The sequence below is a fragment of the Argentina silus genome (genome assembly GCF_951799395.1).
Source record: "Argentina silus genome assembly, chromosome: 14".
Taxonomy (NCBI): domain Eukaryota; kingdom Metazoa; phylum Chordata; class Actinopteri; order Argentiniformes; family Argentinidae; genus Argentina; species Argentina silus.
In genome coordinates, this window is record NC_139668.1 from 14746859 (window position 1) to 14766226 (window position 19368).

General features: G+C 41.8%; 1 protein-coding gene across 6 annotated transcripts; it reads right to left on the reverse strand.

The window, feature by feature from the left end:
* Positions 1–1127: 1127 nt before the first annotated feature.
* Positions 1128–18751, reverse strand: picalmb (phosphatidylinositol binding clathrin assembly protein b). 6 transcript variants are annotated; one of them, XM_083684851.1, is made up of 23 exons: positions 18238–18751; positions 14727–14869; positions 14054–14129; positions 13767–13869; positions 12759–12852; positions 12264–12375; positions 11674–11780; positions 11467–11508; positions 9653–9738; positions 9114–9237; positions 8744–8871; positions 8329–8429; positions 7313–7468; positions 6533–6616; positions 5911–6006; positions 4917–5027; positions 4634–4756; positions 4270–4306; positions 4057–4156; positions 3619–3678; positions 3209–3313; positions 2701–2806; positions 1128–1932 (listed from the first exon to the last, which is right to left on the reverse strand). In XM_083684851.1, the coding sequence occupies exons 1-22, from the start codon at positions 18365–18367 to the stop codon at positions 2714–2716; spliced, it is 2211 nt and encodes a 736-aa protein (XP_083540977.1). In that variant the 5' UTR covers positions 18368–18751; the 3' UTR covers positions 1128–1932; positions 2701–2713. The 6 variants fall into 6 exon arrangements, with proteins under 6 accessions (XP_083540977.1, XP_083540976.1, XP_083540979.1 ...); XM_083684850.1 differs by having other exon boundaries at positions 8744–8877; XM_083684853.1 differs by lacking the exon at positions 6533–6616 and having other exon boundaries at positions 8744–8877.
* Between the last annotated feature and the right edge of the window lie 617 nt (positions 18752–19368).

Consider the following 19368-nt stretch of genomic DNA (forward strand, 5'->3'; position numbering starts at 1 on the left):
ACACAGGTGTATAGTACATTGGTTGAAAACAGGGTAGCAGTCTTGTAGAATTTATGCATTGGTGAAAGAACCATCCACTTCATTATCTTTGGTTGTCCCTATAGTAGGAGAACCCTTGTTGGTGCTATGTAGAATCCTATCTGTGAAAAAAGTTCTACATGGAACCAAAAATGGTTCTACATGGAACAAAGGGTTCTTCAAACTAAGGGTTCTCTTACATGGACAGTCAAAGATGCCTTTTTTAAAGAATGATGACATTTCCTACTGGGAGGTAAAATTCCAAATGAATATGAAAAACATAGAGAAACTTGAAGTCAGTGGACTACTGGCTCTCTGTTGGCTATAGAGAGCCAGCTATCAGGCCCTACTGCAATATTCTGCAATATCCAAATAAAATATTCAGGAACATCATTTTGTGGAAGCTGCTCTTTATTTGAAAAAGAAAGAAAAAAACCTCAGTCAATGTCTGCTACACGTTCTAATTACATAAACAAAAATATAATCTGCGCAGGACCAAACGCAGAAAATATCCTGAATCAAAACTTAGGTAGAGTCAGATAGATTAGATTGAATTGCTTTCATATTTCATACATCTTTCACTTCTCTCTGGATGAACAGTCAGTTTTATATACACAGAGCACCGATCAACAGTGCCCCTCTCTCAACCCTGTTCCTCTGGATCTTTATACAACTAATATACATCAAAACTGTGACCCCTTCTCTATCAGCAACACCAGACAACCAGACACACACTCCTCTCATCCTGCTCCCAGTAGAGTTAAGAGCTAAGGAGGTGCAGGTAGGTAGTGTGGAAAGACGTGTGCAACATGAAGGCAACTCTTTCACATTCAGAGTAAAGGCAGCCATTAAAACGGTCAGTGAGTCGATTGGCATGCCAAGCTTAAAGCAAAATGGATCCCACCTCAGTGTGATGCTTCAGAATAGTGGATGACGTGTTTTTCAACTAGACAAAAAAAAAAATTCCATTGCAAAAAACCCTAGGCACAGAATTGACTATATAGATTACTGACTCATACTCTAAACCCCTATTCCCCCTAGCACTTTAAGTACAAGGGGGTTGTGAGATTTGCATCTATTGAGAATTGTTCTTAACACAAAACTTGGAGAATATTTAGTGCTCTATCATTCCGCTTATAGGTGTAATTTTATATAATATCTATTTCTTTCTCTCTTTTTTTTTTTTTTTTTTTTTTACTCTACCTTTCAATGATACAATCCAAAATCCATGTTTAATGCTGAAGCACTCCCACAGGTGTTCAATGTACTATAGATTTCACTATAGATTTTTTACGCCCAGTCTTTAACCAATAATCATAAATAAATACAAACAACACACGAGGAATGTCTACTGGAAACACGGTAAAAAAGACAAAAACTAAAACAGGTGTAAACGTCATTAGCATCACTACTTAGTGACAGTTAAATAACTGTAGGAAATGGATGACTGATGATCGAATCAAGAGAGGGAAGGTCTCCTCTCCTCTCCCCTCCTCTCCTCTCACCCTTTCCCCTCCCCTCCCCTCCCTGTTGAACATCAAGCCGTTACATCCAACCACAGTATTTCCAAATACATAATATCAAAGTTTTCTCAGCACCCATAACTATCTTTACAGATTATAAAATGGATGAGGAATCCCATTATAGGGGGGTTAGACAGCAGCATCACTTGACGTCTCGGACAAAATTACAGAATAATGGGGTGAATTCTCTTCCAACGTCATTTGGACATGGTTTCCATGGTTTCCTCCTGCCATTGCACCATTGTGTTGTTGACATGTCAGTATTTGGGGGGGGGGGGGGGGGGGGGAGAGGGGAACGTTTCTGAAGAGTTAGACTGCAACGAGGACAAAGCTTTGCTGCTAAGTGCTTCATCTTCTGAGAGACACTTCCTTCATATTACATGAACTGCATCTGTGAGGGGAAATTAACAGAGAGATTAGACAGAGTTCTGCCAACCCGCAGACGGTGAAAAAATGGCCAACTGAATAAACACAGTGAAAATGTGCATGTCTATAGGGGTTTCGTCAAAATATAGTTAGTGAACTTGCTTATATATTACAATTACATACATACATACATACATACATATATAGATATGTGTATGTATATGTATTTAATTCTCATCAGCCCACCACCGATTGGAAAAATATATGGGGATTTTCGGTTTGAATAAGAAGTAAGTTCAACAAACTACATTCTGACGGCACACTTCAGCTACCTATGTTCTCGGAGAAAAAACAACTGTCACAAAAGACTAAAATACATACATTTCAGCACTGGCCACCTACTGGGAGGCCACTACTATGTTCAGGAAAATAGCACATAACCACAGTTTATCATACGTATGTGATTACAGTATGAAAAAAAACAGCATATCAGCAAATACTTAATCTGACGGTTGTGTAAATCATAAAGGAAATGCTTTTTTAGTGAACCCTAAACTAATAATTAATTAAAGCAAGTGAGATATAAACAAACCAAGGTAAAGTGCAGAGGAATAGGCTAGCGAGAGAAGAAATTAAACGGAAGTCTTTGATCAGATGGAGAGAAGAAGAAGAAGAAGAAGAAGAAGAAGAAGCAGCAGAAGGTTTGCAAATGAAGGAAGAGAAGAAAAGAGAAGATAAGGCGCTGAGCATGCGGCGCATGCATGTGCATCGGCAAGCACAGAGCATGCTGTACCTAAAGAGACGCTCTACAAGAAATCCTTGAGAGAGAGCTGTGCAAATGGGTCTTGTCCGGGGACTCGGAGAGGACTCTGGCTGGAGGGACTAGAGGCTGCAGAGGGCTATTTCAGGGAGAGGGGAGAAACAGGAGGGGAGGAGGAGGAGGAGGAGGAGGAGAGGAGAGGTCAGAGAGAGGCAGAAAAGAGAGGGGGAAGGTGAGTTCAGATAGGATGAAAAGAGAGGAGTGGACGGTGAAAGAGAGGTTACACCAAGAGGGGTAAAAACCAGGGACTCTTGAGAAGGAGGTGATGACAGACATATTTGTCCATCTCCTCCAGGAGAAATGTCGTCATCACAGGGGTACAGTACACACTCACATTAACAACAGGGCTACAAATAGCTAACTATTCACCACACAGCACTGACCACACCTGAACGATGTACATTGGACCAATGGACATTCACAGTTCACACTCACGTGCACTGGACACACAGATATACAATAGTCTGTTTGCAGCACACACCTGAGCGCTGGACACAGAGCCAAAAGGGTTGGGCGGCCTCATGACGGGCTGTGTGTACATCATTGTGGGCGGGTTCATCATCCCCATAGAGCCGAGTTGTGGAGGCTGCAAAAATCAATCACACTGTTACAAACAAACAAGGTGCTGCTGTACCTACAACCAAAAAAGGTTCCCGTAGAGAACCCTTTGAATAACCCTTTTTGGTGCCATAAAGAACCCTCTCTGTGGAAAAGGGTTCTACAAGGACAAGCCAATAAGGCCTTTTATTCTAAGAGTGACAGAGACGTATTCCACGCAGCACCGAAGACTCACCGAAGACTCTCACGTATAACTGTAAGTACTGTATAACAAGCCCTTCAGGGCTAATGTACACAGATATCCAGCTGTCATATACAGTATACTGCACTTACCATGCCATATCCCATCATGCCTGTGGGTGTCGTGGCCGGGAAAGCCATGACCGAGGGGGCCTGTGGAGACACAAACAGACCAATGACAACGTTTCTCCGAAAGAAAATCAACCTGACCAATGGCAACAACACTTCATCATTTTCAGGAATGCGTAATCACCAAATTATCCAGATTTTCGGCATCACAACTACCTAATCAGTACCTTTGAGTACTGTTCAAATACGCAAAAACAACATTCAGTCTTGATTAAAGGTCAGATTGGATTACCAAATCCAAATCCATATCTGAATGATCAGAATCAAATTTTTCAGTTTTGAAATACCCAGTTCTAGGATTTATTTACCTAGAAGCGACAGATTTAAAAACGTTTTAAACAAACACAATACACTATCACACACAAATTACATAACCACAATAAAAAAGCCTCTGTGTATTACCATGGAGACAGGGTTCCAGGTCGTGGTTGGGGCTGCCTTGGGCTGCCAGTTGGTTCCGCCAGTCAGCTTCTTCTCCCCAGGCTGGCTCCAGTGGATGTCACTGTAGATTAAGACATCTAATATTAGCGCCAGCTTTCAAGTGCTGGTGGATATACTCTACAGTACAGTATGTGTCACTGCAGGCAGAGTGCAGCATAAACAATGCTCACTTACTTTTTTGCTGTGCCATTTCCAACCCCCATCCCCAGATCTGTAAGAAAGTCACAGTACAAATGTGAGATGCTCATGCAGAGACAGTGAGACACGGGAATTATGCGAAAAAGTTATATTTAACTATGTGAGTGAACAAATTGAGCTTCAATATGGGCACAACTATCTATACTGGCAAGGGTGGATCTTCCTCTTCCCCCAGTCTTGCCTTTAAGGTGTGAGGCTGAAGTAGTTCACTCTTGAATAGGATTGAAGAGAATCAGACCTGGATTCAAGTACTTTTTGAAATAATTAATTCAGTTTGCCTGGCACAATGGATGTTGCTACCAATGGAATAGTCCCAAACGTGCATAAGTGTGACACTTACTGCCCACAAGGTTGGCCAGGGAGGAGTCAAGGTCATCTGACACCAGTTTTTCTGGGTTCTGAATGGTGCAGAGGCCAAGGTTAGAGCCGGCCAGAGTGGGTTTGAGGATGCCCCCTGAAATGTCTAAAAGAAGAGAGGAGAGTATAGGTTTGTGTTTCATGCATGCTTCTGTGACACTTCAATTTCCCCTCTGACATTATTAAAGTCAATTCGACAAATATTAAACAATTAGAACCCAATGAATGCATCACATATTCAACTTCTTTTAAAGTACTGCCCTTACCATCAGCATCTAAGCTGTTGGCACCAGTAGCTTTGGATCCAAAGACTGACTCAAAGTCCACTTGGAGTCCTCCTGCAGACTGTTGGGGAGGGCCCTGAGGCGTTGAGTATCCTGAACAAGAGAGAAGAGTATTTTTAAAACAAGGCAGGTGCTGCTAGACAATTAAGAGGGAGAACAGCAGTAGAGAAGGGTGGTCTCATGTTAAATGGACTCTACATCTGAATAAACCTGCAACAGCTAAGAACTCTGGTACTCTCCTTTGAATAGACCTGCTAGTAGAACCACAGGTACAGTTCTCTACCTCTGAAAAATCTACTACAATCCAGCTATGGGTTTGGACACGCTACAATGAGGCTACAGGTCTGGCACCCTACACCTCTGAGTAATAGGGCTGACCCTGTTTAGTCGACTAGTCAATTATTTGGTTGTTTTGCTCTGAGTCGAGTGAGAGTTTTGAGCAGTCGCTAAATGGGTGTAGAGTTGGTTGTTTAACTTTTTGGAGTTTCAAAAAGCTTAATAGTCGAGAAGTTGAGAAGTACCTGTCTCGCTCGACACAGGCGAAAGCGCAGCTTGATTGTAAGGCCTACAATACTTGCAATATCTAAACCCTTTCATATTTTAGAGATAAATTGATGCTCAGAGTCAGCGAGCTCAGCTTCTAAACGTCATGGCGTCGGCCGTTTGAACCTAAAGTATTTCCAATTTTTTGTATCTCTGCCTCCCTCTTGTGGCATTCTTTGTAATTACTTCATCACAAAGATTTAAAGAATGAGACAAGCGCAATCTGTAGTTACATTTATCAATAGGGTGTGTATATGGAAAAATACAAGTTAAAACATTTAGACTTAATCGTTTAGTCGAAAAAACTTACAACTGTCAGTCAATAATTATTTTCGTCAGGGATAGCCCTACTAAGTAGACTAGTTACTAGTTAAGTCTAATTACAGGTACTCCTAACTGCTACAGTGAAGTTACAGGTACTCTGGTCCCCTACCTCTGAATAGACCTGCTACAGTAGAGGGCTCAGTGGGGAAGGGGGCCTGGTGTGGGAGGTGCTGGGCCATGGTGGGCACTGGACCACAGAAGGAGTCTGATGCGCCAAAGGAGCAGGAAGAAGAAGAAGAAGAAAAAGAAGAAAAAGAAGAAGAAGAAGAAGAAGAAGAAGAAGAAGTAGAAGAAGAAGAAGAAGAAGAAGAAGTAGAAGAAGAAGTAGAAGAAGAAGTAGAAGAAGAAGAAGAAGAAGAAGAAGAAGAAGGAGGAGAAAGAGAAGAAAGAGCAAAAGAAAACATTTCATGGCAAGGCAAGACAGGCAGGCAAGGAAAAGTAACAACACAGAAAGAGAGGAGACTATTAACACTTTTAAAGGTTTAGTTTGGGTAACTAACAGGTAAACAGTAAAATCAATTCTAAATAAATCAAAACGGGAACTGCAGACTATGGTACACAAAACGGTGGTAAGGTGGTAAAGAGGACCCTAGTGACAGGGAGTGAGATGCAAAATATCAGCATTTCTACTCTAACAAGGGGTGAGGGGCCATTGGTAATAAATGGGTTCGGGGGCCTATGTTTGCCGGGACTCAGGAAACATAGGCTTGGATGGTGAGCCATCGTAATACCTGAGACGGAGTGTTCTATCCGCACTGTGCGTTTGTAATTGGTTGAAACGGACGAGTTTGTGTCAATAAAGGGATTGTAATGATCTAGAGAATCAAAAATAATACATTGGTAAAGGGAAAACAGGTTTCAACTCATGGCTTAAAGAATATGTTACACGATTAAAAAAGAAACATCCTATTGTAAATATGTTGTATCGTTATCCATATTTGAATACATTTATTATACAATGTTGTGAAAACAGCTATAAGGCAGTGGTTGATTCAGCCAATATGTTGTATGGCACGGGCTGACTAGATACACATTTGGGTAACCTAAACCCCAAAAGCCCCAAAAAATTCAACCATACAGTATATCACTGAACTGGCATGGGAGAAAACTGACTCCATGGTCATGTTGGACAGTGGTCAGTTCACAGTCTGTCCTGTGCTTTAATAGGGCAATCTGGTGAATTTCAAACAACAACAAAGCGGTCACCCCAACAATTATTTTAGGTAAACAGCTTAGGGATGGGGGCTGGAGAAATGTTACCACTCTCAAATTAATGGGAATGACTGAGCATCCATGTGATCAAAATTATAGTTTTAACCATAGAAGATCTTTTGGACAGGTTTACTTGTCCATCTTAAAAAAGGAATTTAAGATTCAAACTATGTACTGAACGTGCAGCTAGGCTAGGCATGCTTATAGGAGACTACCTACAAACTGTCTCACAGAGAGAGGACACATGAGAGAGGGACAGAGACAGGACATTTCAGGAGGTACAAAAAAAGTGTCTTTACCACCAAACATTTCATGACCAGACGTCCTAGAGGAAAAGCTAACACCGTCGGAGGACACGATAGGCAAGTGAGCGGCATCATCGACAACAAGTTTGGAGAGGAAAGGGTTAAGGTTGGGCATGGAGTCATCTCCAGCTTCAGCAGTGGTGAAAGGATCTACAGGCAGGCAGGCAGAGGAGAGAGAGAGAGAGAGAGACAGAGAGAGAGAGAGAGAGAGAGAGAGAGAGAGAGAGAGAGAGAAGAACAGAGAAGAGAAGAGAAGAGAAGAGAAGAGAAGAGAAGAGAAGAGAAGAGAAGTGGACGACGTCACAGTCAGACAGAACACAAAGAGAGGGAGAGCATGCAGCAGTACAGTTTAAGTGATGCTACAGGATAATATGTATAATTTCAGCCTACAGTTCTTAGCGCTACTGAGCAGAAATGGGTCCCTGTCGCATGCCCGCAGTGTGGTGTGTATGCGTGTGTATGCGTGTGAATGCGACGCAGCCTAATGCCACTGGCACTCTATACAAAATGAAAGTTACAGTAACAGCACTGCTGCTTCAAAAGTTGGTGCTGATAAACTAGTGATTCCGTGGCTGAATGAGGTAAAGCTTCAATTCATAGCTTATATCTGTAAGAACTATACCTGACCATCCGGACCCAAAACGAGAGGTTTAAAAAACACAGACATCGTTGCGATATCCTGTAGCTTCTCTTTAGCTACAGATCATTGTAGAACTAGAAGACAAGGCTAAAGGATAAACGTCTAGAGAGGCCCTGACTGTAAATTCACACGGCTCGCAATTGTATTTTGACACTTCGCAGAGCCTCTCTTCCCCGATTGGTACATACGCCAAAGTGGCTGTGAAAAAATGTGCATGAAACAGAGCCGGTTCCTATTCTGGTCACGCTGCCCAACTGTCAGATCACTCATGTCTCCGGATGTTGCCAAGTTGCAATTTGCCAATTTCTGGCTGATTCCGGCTGAGACTGATTCTGGTGTGACTGGGGGGTGAGGGCTGTGTGTCTCCTACCTGCCCATGCTGTGGCTACGGGAAGCCCTGTAGAACTACCCTGCATTGAGGACTGGAAGGTCTGCTGCATGTCAAACAGATCACTCTCCATCTTCAGAGCGCTGGGGAGAGAGAAGGCAGCTGTCACACACACACACACACCTGAACAAAAACTGGGACTTCTACTCAAGGTAGAAGTTACCTCTAATCACTGGACCAGGCATAGGTTCAAATCATTTTCTAGGCTGAGTTTGCCTGGCACAATGGAACCAGAGCAATAATCCCAAAAGTGGAGACCTAGCCCATTTGGCACTCCAGGCAGGCACAAGCAAACGCAAAAGCAAAGCCTTTGAAAGTATTTTATTGTAAATACTTTTCGACCCAGGTCTGAAACCAACACATAACACTGGTTAATGGGTCAGAAGTAAAAGCCTACCCATTGGAGCAGCTGGGTGTGGAGAAGAGGTCAATGGCCGGGGCTGTGCTGATGGGCCCCCCGGTGGTGGAGACAGGCGATGTGTCTGTGGTAGCGAAGGAGGGCCTCTTGGAGAGCTCCTTCAGCCTCTGTTCCTGGGTGGAAACAGTCCAATTCAAATACAGACATTCTACAGGAATCCCACAGAGATAGAGCATTATATACAGTGATTGAATGTGACGATTGGAATGTCTGTGCCCTAAATTATTTGTTCAAACAATGCTTGCCTAGTTTTTTAAATATATTTGATTTGGATCGCTCATGCGATCATCAAACAAGTCTGTTCTGTCCATTCCACTTGCATCTGATCCTCATACGATGACTGCATTACCTTCAGTGCTTTGAGACGTGCCTGTTCCTCCTCCAGAGCGGCCTGCTTTTCCCTCTCGTCCACTTTAGTGAATGACATCCCTGTGCTCGCCAGCGACGAGACTGCGTTAGATAAAGTACTGGCCCTGAAAAGACATGCAGGAGAGCACACTGTAAGACAGAAAAGTAGCTACTACCTAGCTGCTTAGCTGTTTCGTTGGACCAAAACAAGCTGCCGCGCTAACTTTAGCACTTTTACAATATAGTAGTGTCTGAAATTATTTTTGTGGATTGTCCATGTTAACTAAATTATATAAATGCAATACATAAATAAAATATTGCAGCACCGTTGTCTTACATCAAATAGTGCGACTACGTCAGTCAAAGGACTAGCGTCATGCAAGAGTGACGCAACCTGACAGACAACGATTGCCTCTTTTAGATGCTAGCAGTACTACGAGAACACGAAACCAACCAGAATTTGACACACATTATATCATACATTGACACAGAGAACCTTATATTATACAGACTATATATTTGTCAACGGTGTGAACCAACCTGCTGGCAGCGGTGGAGTCTTTGACCTTCTTCCCTTCTAAAGAGGCCAAGTGCTGCTCCAGAGCTTCCAGGAGGCTACTGGGAGCCTGTTGTGAGAGAGAGCCAGAGTTAGCATAGGGTTTGAAAACGTATGCCTCGTCTCAATTCTCTACCGTTTTTTCTGAAGGGTGCACTTGTGCACTCCTGCACATGGATTTAAAAAAGTGCCATATCTTTTACACCAATCCTACCATGCTTTTAAATCAACCTGAGGAAGTGCACACTTCAGGAAAGGGCGGAGAATTGGGACGCAGCAATATGATGAGAGTGTATGGACATTACCATCTATGGCAGTGGTGGGCAGCCTGGATTTCTACTCTACATACTCCACAATACACTACCATACTGTACCGTGCCATTTGTCTACTTGTTTCCGGCCAACTCTTATTTCAGCGTAAAGTGGTCAACTTACATTTACATTTTAAATTTATGGCATTTAGCAGACACCTTTATCCAAAGCGACTTACAACAAATACATTTGTTTAAGTAAGTGAATCATCTATCCATCAGTCATCATAAGAAAAAGCAATCAATGCTCGAACCAGGGGCCATTGGCAGTCACAATGCTAGAAGAAGGAAAAATTACTTCTTTTTTTTTTTTAACAGGAGAGAAACTTGTACAACTTAAATAAGAGAGGCAGCCTGCGGGCCGTGGGTTGCCCACCACTGATCAATGGTTGTTTTGCTTTCCAGCCGAAAGCCATTTTGGATGAGTGACATTAAATTCTGTTGCGAATGACACCACCACACCACGGCACTTTCAACATCCTGTATGGTGTTGAAGTGACCATGTCTGAGCACAATCGGGCAGCCATGTTGGATGGGCTATGTACAGTACTTTCTACAGAATATGTTTTCAGAGACACAGACAGAGTGGAGGCATGCAAAGACAACACCAAAGCGAAGTCACAGACACAGAAGAAGAGTGAGATGAGAATACTTACACAAACTGTGAACTAAAGGCAGAAAGATAAGGGGAAATACAGAATATAAAGGTGGTGATGGTCAGAGAGATAAATATATATCCTAACCACAAACCTATAATGTATTTGAGGGGTAAAACACTCATGTTAAAACAAGTGCCCCTTGAAATATCTCAGGGAAGATATCGTACAAACCTACTTCCAAGGGGGGACTACAATGCTTGATTGATTTATCCTGAAAGTACAGTATGTGTGACCTGTGTCAAGCAAAAGACACCGTGATGAAATGGAAGCCGTAAATATTCTCTGTGCTGTAAACAGATCTACTGTAAGACACACTGTTTGGATTCAACCTTAACACCTTTATTTACTGTAGATAGAGCTAAATCAAGACAGAAGAAGTAGAAGAAGAAGAAGTGAGAAATATGCCTCAGTTGGCAACATGCGCTGGAGGACTTCATGCACTCAGCAGTGCCTTATCTCGGGGAACGTTTGTGCAGGGTGGAGTAAATATTGTAGGATAAGGTGACAGAGCTGATTAAGTCGGAGGAGTTAATACTGTGATATAGAGAGAGACATGGAGAGAGAGACAGAATGAGAGGAGGAGCGAGAGAAGGTGACAGTGAGAATGAGAGAGAGGGAGAGAATGAGACAGTGAGTAAGAGATAGCGAGAGAGAGAGAGCAAGAAAGAGAGAGAACGAGAGAAAACGAGAGAAGAGTGGGAATCCAACCGTCCTTTTAGTAGAGACAAACAGGTAGAGTAAGGTGTGCATACAGAAGTGTGTGTAACCGATGTACTAGCTTCACTGTACGACGCATTCTTGTAGTTGGAGTGTAGACTAAACCCTTACCTGGGATAGGTCTGGAATGTCCCCTCGATCAATTCCCACCTGCTGTCAAATGGAAAATTAAGTGGTATAAAGTTACAGTGGTGCCTCCCTTGATGAATACATCAAATTGTATACAACTTAAAGCTTGAAACACAAAACTGACGATGTTCCATTTATGAGATAATATTCTGTGCATTGAGACTCAAAACAGGTAGATAGAGAATTCACCTCTGCCACTTTGAGGAATTCTGAGATCCGTGTCATTCGGGTGAGGAACTTTTTGTAGATATCTAGGCCCTCTTTACATTGGATTTTCTTCATGTCAAAGTACTTCTCTGTGGTTGAAAACAGATGGCATTAGCTAGGAATTTCTATGGGTATAGCCTGTGGACCAACTTTATGGAAGTCACTGTTAGTATAATTCACTGCAAACTAAAACATATCTAGCACCAATACTACAGCATAAGCCCTGAGAGACTATGGTCCCAATTTAATCAATTGTAGATAAATGTAAAGCAGGTTTCTCAGGGATTTTCTCAAGGTTTCTCTCAGAGTGTTTATGCTGACAGGTTTTGCATCAATACAAAATGACAGCCTGTGAGGTGTGTCAGCCTTAATACCTTCGTTACAGCGTACATATTCTGAGTGAACCCAGAGTGTGGTTTGCCATTATCTGCAATTGATTGAATCATGGGGGCCTATGGCAAAGTACACATACTGAATAACATATATTTTAGTACAGCCAACATGTAGTAGAGAGTAGTACAGTACAGAGGTGCAATTAGAGAAGTGAATGCACAGATGGCATCGCGTTTTACCAAGGAGGTTAATGATGCCTTCGTTATATGCAGCGAAAAGCCTAATGGAATCTTTGAAGAGGAGCATGAAGGCGGCATTGATGACCCCGTTGGTGAGCTCATTGGCATTGACCTGAAGGAGAGAGAGAGACATCATCTATCATTAAACTACACACAAGAAACAAGCTCAGCTTTTATCTTATAATAGCGTTGGCATTGCTGACGAGCAGCCGTAAGAGACCAGGTGCAATGAGGAGACCAGAATCATGGCTCTATCTGCAATTTAATTAAATACAGGGCGAATTCCGAAACAGATAAAGACGGCAATAGAAAAACGATTCTCATGCTCGCGTGTCACGCAGCTATCATGTTGCACTGCCGTGCAGAGAGACAAACACGGTACTCATGGTGGTTTAAGTGCTACACCGTCTGCGTCCGGTCTGCAAGCTTCACACAGCCCTGCTTATATTGCAAGAGCAGCAGCAGCAGCTCTGGGTAGGTTGACCTCAAACTCACATTGAAATCGAGGAGGGCGTCCATCTGGTTTTGTATGATGGGGATGGTCTTCAGCAGCTTCTCTGTATTCATCATCCTCATCACGCCATCCACCCTGTGGAGATAACAGGGCATGTGGTGTTAGAACTGGGCACAGCACACACACACCGTTACTAAAATACCATATATGGATAGATTTTTGCGACTAAATTTCACCTTTTTGGGGGGTTGAAGAACACCTGAAAAGGTGTTATAATGATTTGAATGGCTTTACAATGTTTTATGTACTACAAGTAAATTGTGTATCTTATCATACATTAGATGAATGCCCTAAATACTTGGAATGCAGCATAAAACATTGTAAAGTATATCTGGAAAAACATTTGAATACCTTTTCAGGTGTTTTCTCCATAGCAGCTTAGTTGCATAACAATTGTTTTTTAACAGTGCAGGACAGATTACAGAGAGACAGGAGATCAGTGGGAGTCGCCTGTCCCTCCCATGTTGACCAAGGGTGTAGAGAAGGGGCAAATGCATGAAAATGCAGTTTAGGCACCTTTTTTTAAGGGTAAATAGCGTTAACCCACCTTTTATGAAAATGTGCACATTTTAAAGGTAGAGTTTGAATTGGTGATTTTCTCTGGTGTCCAGCGTTTACCAACTGTTTTTTCTACCACTACATCCCTGGAGACAGGGGATCATTGGGAGCAGCCTGTCACTCTGTGCTGCATGTTAACACATTTGAAGTAATGTGACTGTGATTACTTAATTTTATTTGCAATGGGATCTAATAAGCTTTGAATCTTGTTAACCTTTAAACTAAATATTTGAGATGTTGTAAATATTTCAAGTTTCTTTATTTTTTACCAATGCGAAATGTGTTTATTTTGTATAATTTTTAGCTTTGAACTGCACAGACACAGCATATGGGTAAGTAGAGTATTAGTGAGATTTAAAAATAAAAATAAAAAATAAATAAAAATAAAAATAAAAATCTACACAATTGAGTGATATTCTTGAACTCCTTACCCCCGCTTTACTTTAGTGAAGTCAAAAGCGACCTGTCTGTAGGACACAGCCTTTTCATTCAGATATCGACTGTACCTCCGGATAAATGTGGACATATCGTAGCCTGAAAATAAAAACAATCATATGAGAATTATTGACAAATCACTTGTAGCCTGTATCTCACAATTAAAGTGAAATCCTTTATGAAAAGCATGCAGTTTTTGTTCAATAAATAATTTCCAATTGTAAGTATTAACTAGTATGTTAAGTTTGAAAAAACAGTTGAAAGCCAATATCTCCTAATTTACCTTGTAACCCACTTTTGTCCAAAAAATTACTGAGGTTGAATAATGTGTTCCTCGAAGCCAAGTACTGGACGAAACGCTGTAAGAGGGAAAGAGAGAAAGATCACGTTATCAATTTAGCAATTCATTTTCTTCACTCTATGCAGGTTTGTATGAGCTACGGCATTGTTTGAGAAGCCCATGCAATGGGTGGTGCACTTAACCAAAGCCATAGATATACATAGTTTGGCAAACTCTGTTTGAGATTTAGATTTAGAAATTGTCATGGGTGCCATGTTGGCACCTAAAGTTTCATGTTGATTTATCTTAGTCAGAATAGCAAATTAGAGCGTTGTCATCGTGGAACGTTTGGTGCAAAGATGGCAGATTATCTATGGCTCTGCACTTGAGCCGATGGCTAAGTTAGCATCGTGCAGTGACGTCGCCTTTCCCAAGGACTGTTTGACAAACGTATCTATGGCTCTGCACTGGAGTGGATGGCTAAGTTAGCACCATGCAGTGACGTATCCTTCCCAAGACCTGAAGTGGTGTCACCCTTGCGCAACCAAAGCCATGGATTTGGTAGAGTAATGGTGAGTACGCCAGCTTCTGGAGTCGAGGTGCCATGTTACATGGGTTTGAATCCTGCCTTGTGTGGACAGGGATCCTGTTACACAGACAGTACACTGTAGCTCACCTCGTTGCCGTAGACCATGAGGTGGTGTGTGGTGATGAGCGACTTGAAGACCACCACCCAGCTCGTGTTGGTGGTCCTCTCGAACAGTGAGTCAGCCAGCTGGGGAATGTTCACATTCATCTCATTTGTGCAGTGGATCAGATCTGAGGGGAAAGAGACAGGCCACATTTAGGGGTAGATCACTGTCTAAGAGCCCCATGGTGGAGAATTCAACTCATATCAAGTCAATAAGTGACTTATGGCACATAGAGCATGAAACAACTTGGGGCACAATTCTCCTTAAAAGGAGTTGAACAATTGGGTGACTCGGTTCATTTTCTATGAAAGACAATGTTCAAAGATCAGCGTAAACAAGGACACAGGCACTATGCCCTAAGCTGCAATTCCATTCAATTAGCTTTAATTCAAGGTCTGTCTAATTGCCTGACTAACACTCAAGACACTTAATTACTATGCCACTACAGACTACTGCCTCCTCTATTCTTTGCACTGCAGATCCTCAAGAGGGTCTACAACCAAAGTTAAATAAAACTAAATGAACAAATCCCAAACCTAAATGCAACAACGTTTTTCAAACACTTTCAAACCTAAAGCACTCCTCTGCTTAAAACCATGTTCAACTGCACTTCAATGGAGACCTAAAGTTTAATCACCTTTGGTTCTGTTATCTGTTCTTTCAACCAAAGAAAAAAAAAATTATACTCTAGATTGGTTCATCCATAGGCTAAGGCTTGTGAGTCTCTGGTACTAGCCTCAATGCATGTGGATTGGCATATGCCGGGTCAGTACGTAAAAGGGTAGTTCAACCAAATTACAAAATCACATGTTTGCTTCCTCACCCTGAAATCAGTCTATGGACAGACTTCAAGGTAAGGAACAAACTTCAAAGTAAGGAAACACATTTTGTAATTTGAGACTATCACTAACCCTTTAAGATTCATGTAATCATCTCACTGCAGTCTCCAAATACTAGTGAATTACCTCATGCATCCGGAGAGTCACTTTCATGTTAACGTGAGCTTTATAGCAGGATAACGGAACTCAACCTGCATAGGGCATTGGCACTAATGGAACTACCATTTAGAGTGATGAACAGATTGACAGTGTAACCAAGCCTGGCTTTCTGGCCTATATTTCCGTGTTTTCAAAGAAGGGGATTCTAAGTAGGACAGCATAACCTTCCAGAGCGGCAGCAGCAGTTAGCATGGCTGGCTGAATTACCATGGGAAGACTGTAGATTGGAGACTAGAGAGGCTGACAGCAGTTATATTATAGACAGCCTGCTCGAAATTCACCTTAGTTTATGTAAAACCGCCAGCTAATAAGGAACTACTCTGTTACTGTGCAACACGGTTACATAAAAGCGTAGCAATAAACATTTGATGTGTAATTGCGTTGCGATCTCCGATAGTCGGTGTGTACGGTATGCTATCTCATTTGTGGCACAGTTCCATCTTAAGTAGCCAATTTAGCACTTTAATTTCAGATATCCCAAAACCCCCAAAAGCTTCCTATATTACTGTGCAGACCAGGAGAGATGTCAGCATTATTTTCACAGCTCTGTATATAGGCCTCTCTGTTCGAGTCTAAGTCACATTGGATAGCTGGCTGTGTTTGGGCCCAACAGACTCCTGCACTCTGCCAACTCTCACTCATCCCGTTAGATCATGGCTCCTACATGTCTCCACCTCAGGAGAGTTGGACTACTAAGCTAAACAGGTGTGCAACAACAGGCTGACTGAATCAATTCACAACTGAAGCATAGGCCAAAGGATGTACTTAATGGTACACTTTCAGCCTAGGCTTATACAACTTGTATATACTGTTCTGAATGTGAATGTATGCAGATGGGATTTACTGTAGGCAAAGCAGCAACACATGTAGGCCTAATAGCTTCACCTGGAGTCTGCATCAGAGCCATGATCATTTTCATGGGCACCAGGTTGGCATAACAAGTTCCATGACCATTGTATTCAAATTAGAATGTAATTTAGAATGTTATTGTTGGAATACTTGGTGCCCAGATGGATAATAGTTTGCCAATCTCTGTATAGACTGTATATGGCTCTGGTTTGCATCAGCAACCTCATAGACACTATAGGCCTACCATAGCATCATCCACCTATATTAGTAACATAGACATTTGAATGGAAACCATTTAAAAACTACTGATGCATGACCTTCTCTCTTGCAGCAGACATGCCTCATTCTTGAGAATGCCATCACAACCATGGAGAACATGATCTATGATCACAACGAGTGAAAGTGTGAAAGGATATCCTCCACTCCACTGCTGTTACTTTTGCAACCACAGGTGCACTACTGCTTGCTGACCAGGACTCAGGGGTGTGTGTATGAGGATGGTCACACACAGCTTAAATGCCTGACACTGACATTAGGGTATATATAGCAGTCTGCTGGATGCCCTGAGTTGGGAGGAAACTCCTCCATAGGCCTGGCTCGGGCTAGAAATAGAGCTTTCTCTCTCTCTACCAAGGCACTGTCTCTCTACTCCACTGGCAAAACACCAGGAGTTTGGCGACAGAGCCAGACAAGTCATTTACATAGCTCAAGTCCAAACACAGCTACAGACTGGTGTTCTATTTGCAAATTAAATTTTTGACTGAGCAATATGTCAAAGGGACAGACCTACCTTTCAATATGTACTGACAAATGTTATTATGTTTTGGTATGGGTTAAGAACAGAAACACATTCAAAGACATAAAGCGATTATTGGTTATCACTCAATCTCTGACTTAATTTTGCATAACACAATTGAGAGGCATCCTAAAACAGCTTACTATGTATGTAGTTACAAATGTTTTAAAGGTGTACCAAGAGCCCTGGTTAAAACCAGACAGGCAGATCATTTGTATCTCATTTTCTCCTTCAGCCAGGTTAATAATAGTCGGTAGCCTTCCCTAGTCACAAGCTGGAAATGTGGCCCTTAAACAATGGCAGACATCCACCTCTAGTCTACCACTGTAAGTTGTCTGAATGTGACTCAATATTCTCTTCCAGTAACTTCCTCTGGGCCTACTTTGAAAATAGCTGCTCAAATTAGCTGTTATATCCTTAATATAAACCTCCTAAACTGTGCCCAGAAGAACTCGCATATTTCCTCATATGACTGATAATTATATCACAACTAACCTAGCTGTTCAGAAGGGTTATTGCTATTCAGAATGAATGAAACTGTACACGGCTAGAGAGAACGGCTACTTTGACAGCAATTGATGATGATAACATTAATCGAACCTGAAACAACGGACAATTACTGTTATCGTCCAGTGAAATCGGTGTTTTGTGAAATGTCATTCTCATTGTGTACATAGTTTTGGTACAATGTTGTACCTTGATATATTTTTGACAGGCGCTATAGCGATAACATTGTATCCATGCAGGCTTTAGGCCTGTATCACCGTCGCCATAACTAAACAAATGCAGCTCTGACTGGTTTCATTGAGAGCATGACACATGTCATAAGCCCTTCATAATTCCGATACTTACAATCCAAATGTTTCTTTTTCGGACCCATTATTTCATGTGTGGTGGCCTTGCATACTGTTTTCGACACAGCGGACCCAGTTACACTGTGCTGGGCTGCAGTTATCCTGTCCGTAATGCTCTGCCCCGACATCTTCGTTTATTGATGGAACAAAGAATTTGAAAATACACAATACACCTATGCAGTTCAAAATAATGAATTGGAAATAAATAATCTCCGTGGACGACCCCCTTGTCCACCACCTATGATCAAATAAAGAAAAGGAGAAACTGAAGCAAAACGAAGACCGGGCGACCAGGCGGAAGGGAAATGATATAACAAAAATTGAAACAACGTATCCCAAAGCTTGGTTATTTAGTCCAATGTTGATTCAAATAAAGCCTTTGATCAAACTCATTTCATCAATAAAGTTGCGGTTGTAGATTTGGTGGAGGGTCCTCTCGCTGACTCATTCGTCCCGCGTCTCTGCCTATCTCTCATCCCGATCTCTCACACTGGATCCCTCTGTGTCTCCTGTCTTCGTTTCGCCACTCCTGCTGGGTTTAAAGCACTACAGGCATTCAGGGAAATGGCGGGCCTGCTATGTTCTCAGAAAGGTTAGGATGTGTGATGACGTTACGGGAGTGGCATGACGATCTGGAATCAGATTGTGCATCCATAATCCATATTATTTAGTTCAGGTTTCTTTATTGATTGTTTTCGAAATACATTATAACCCCATACATATCCTTTAGCAATTGCTAATCACTGCAGGCCTATAGACTGTCATAAACTAACTATATAAATCATATTTTTCTTAACAAATGTCATATTTTTGTCAAGACCGTTACAGATACAGAGGCCTTTAAAGGACTATTGGACTGTAGTATCTAAAGTGATAACAATCAAAAGTGTTTCAATATGACATTTTCTTATACATTATGGTTATTACTATTGTATTAGCACTGTAACATATATGTCAAATGTAGGGTGTTATAAGATATCTATGTCAACGATTGTATGTCAAAGATATCCTGGACATTTTAATATTGCCACTACTTTAAACCCATTTAAGTCATGTCATGCTTCAAATCATCTTCTTTGCACACAATAGTCCAGACTATAATATTTTTTACTAGATTACAAGAATGACT

Excerpts from the sequence above, each read along its gene's own strand:
- picalmb (XM_083684850.1), bottom strand. The coding sequence starts at position 18,367 with ATGTCGGGGCAGAGCATTACGGACAGGATAACTGCAGCCCAGCACAGT. Across the intron at positions 12,853-13,766 it reads TTCACTAAAGTAAAGCGGGG|GGTGGATGGCGTGATGAGGA; the intron begins GTAAGGAGTTCA and ends TTATCTCCACAG. Across the intron at positions 4,157-4,269 it reads GGAAATGGCACAGCAAAAAA|TGACATCCACTGGAGCCAGC; the intron begins GTAAGTGAGCAT and ends CTTAATCTACAG.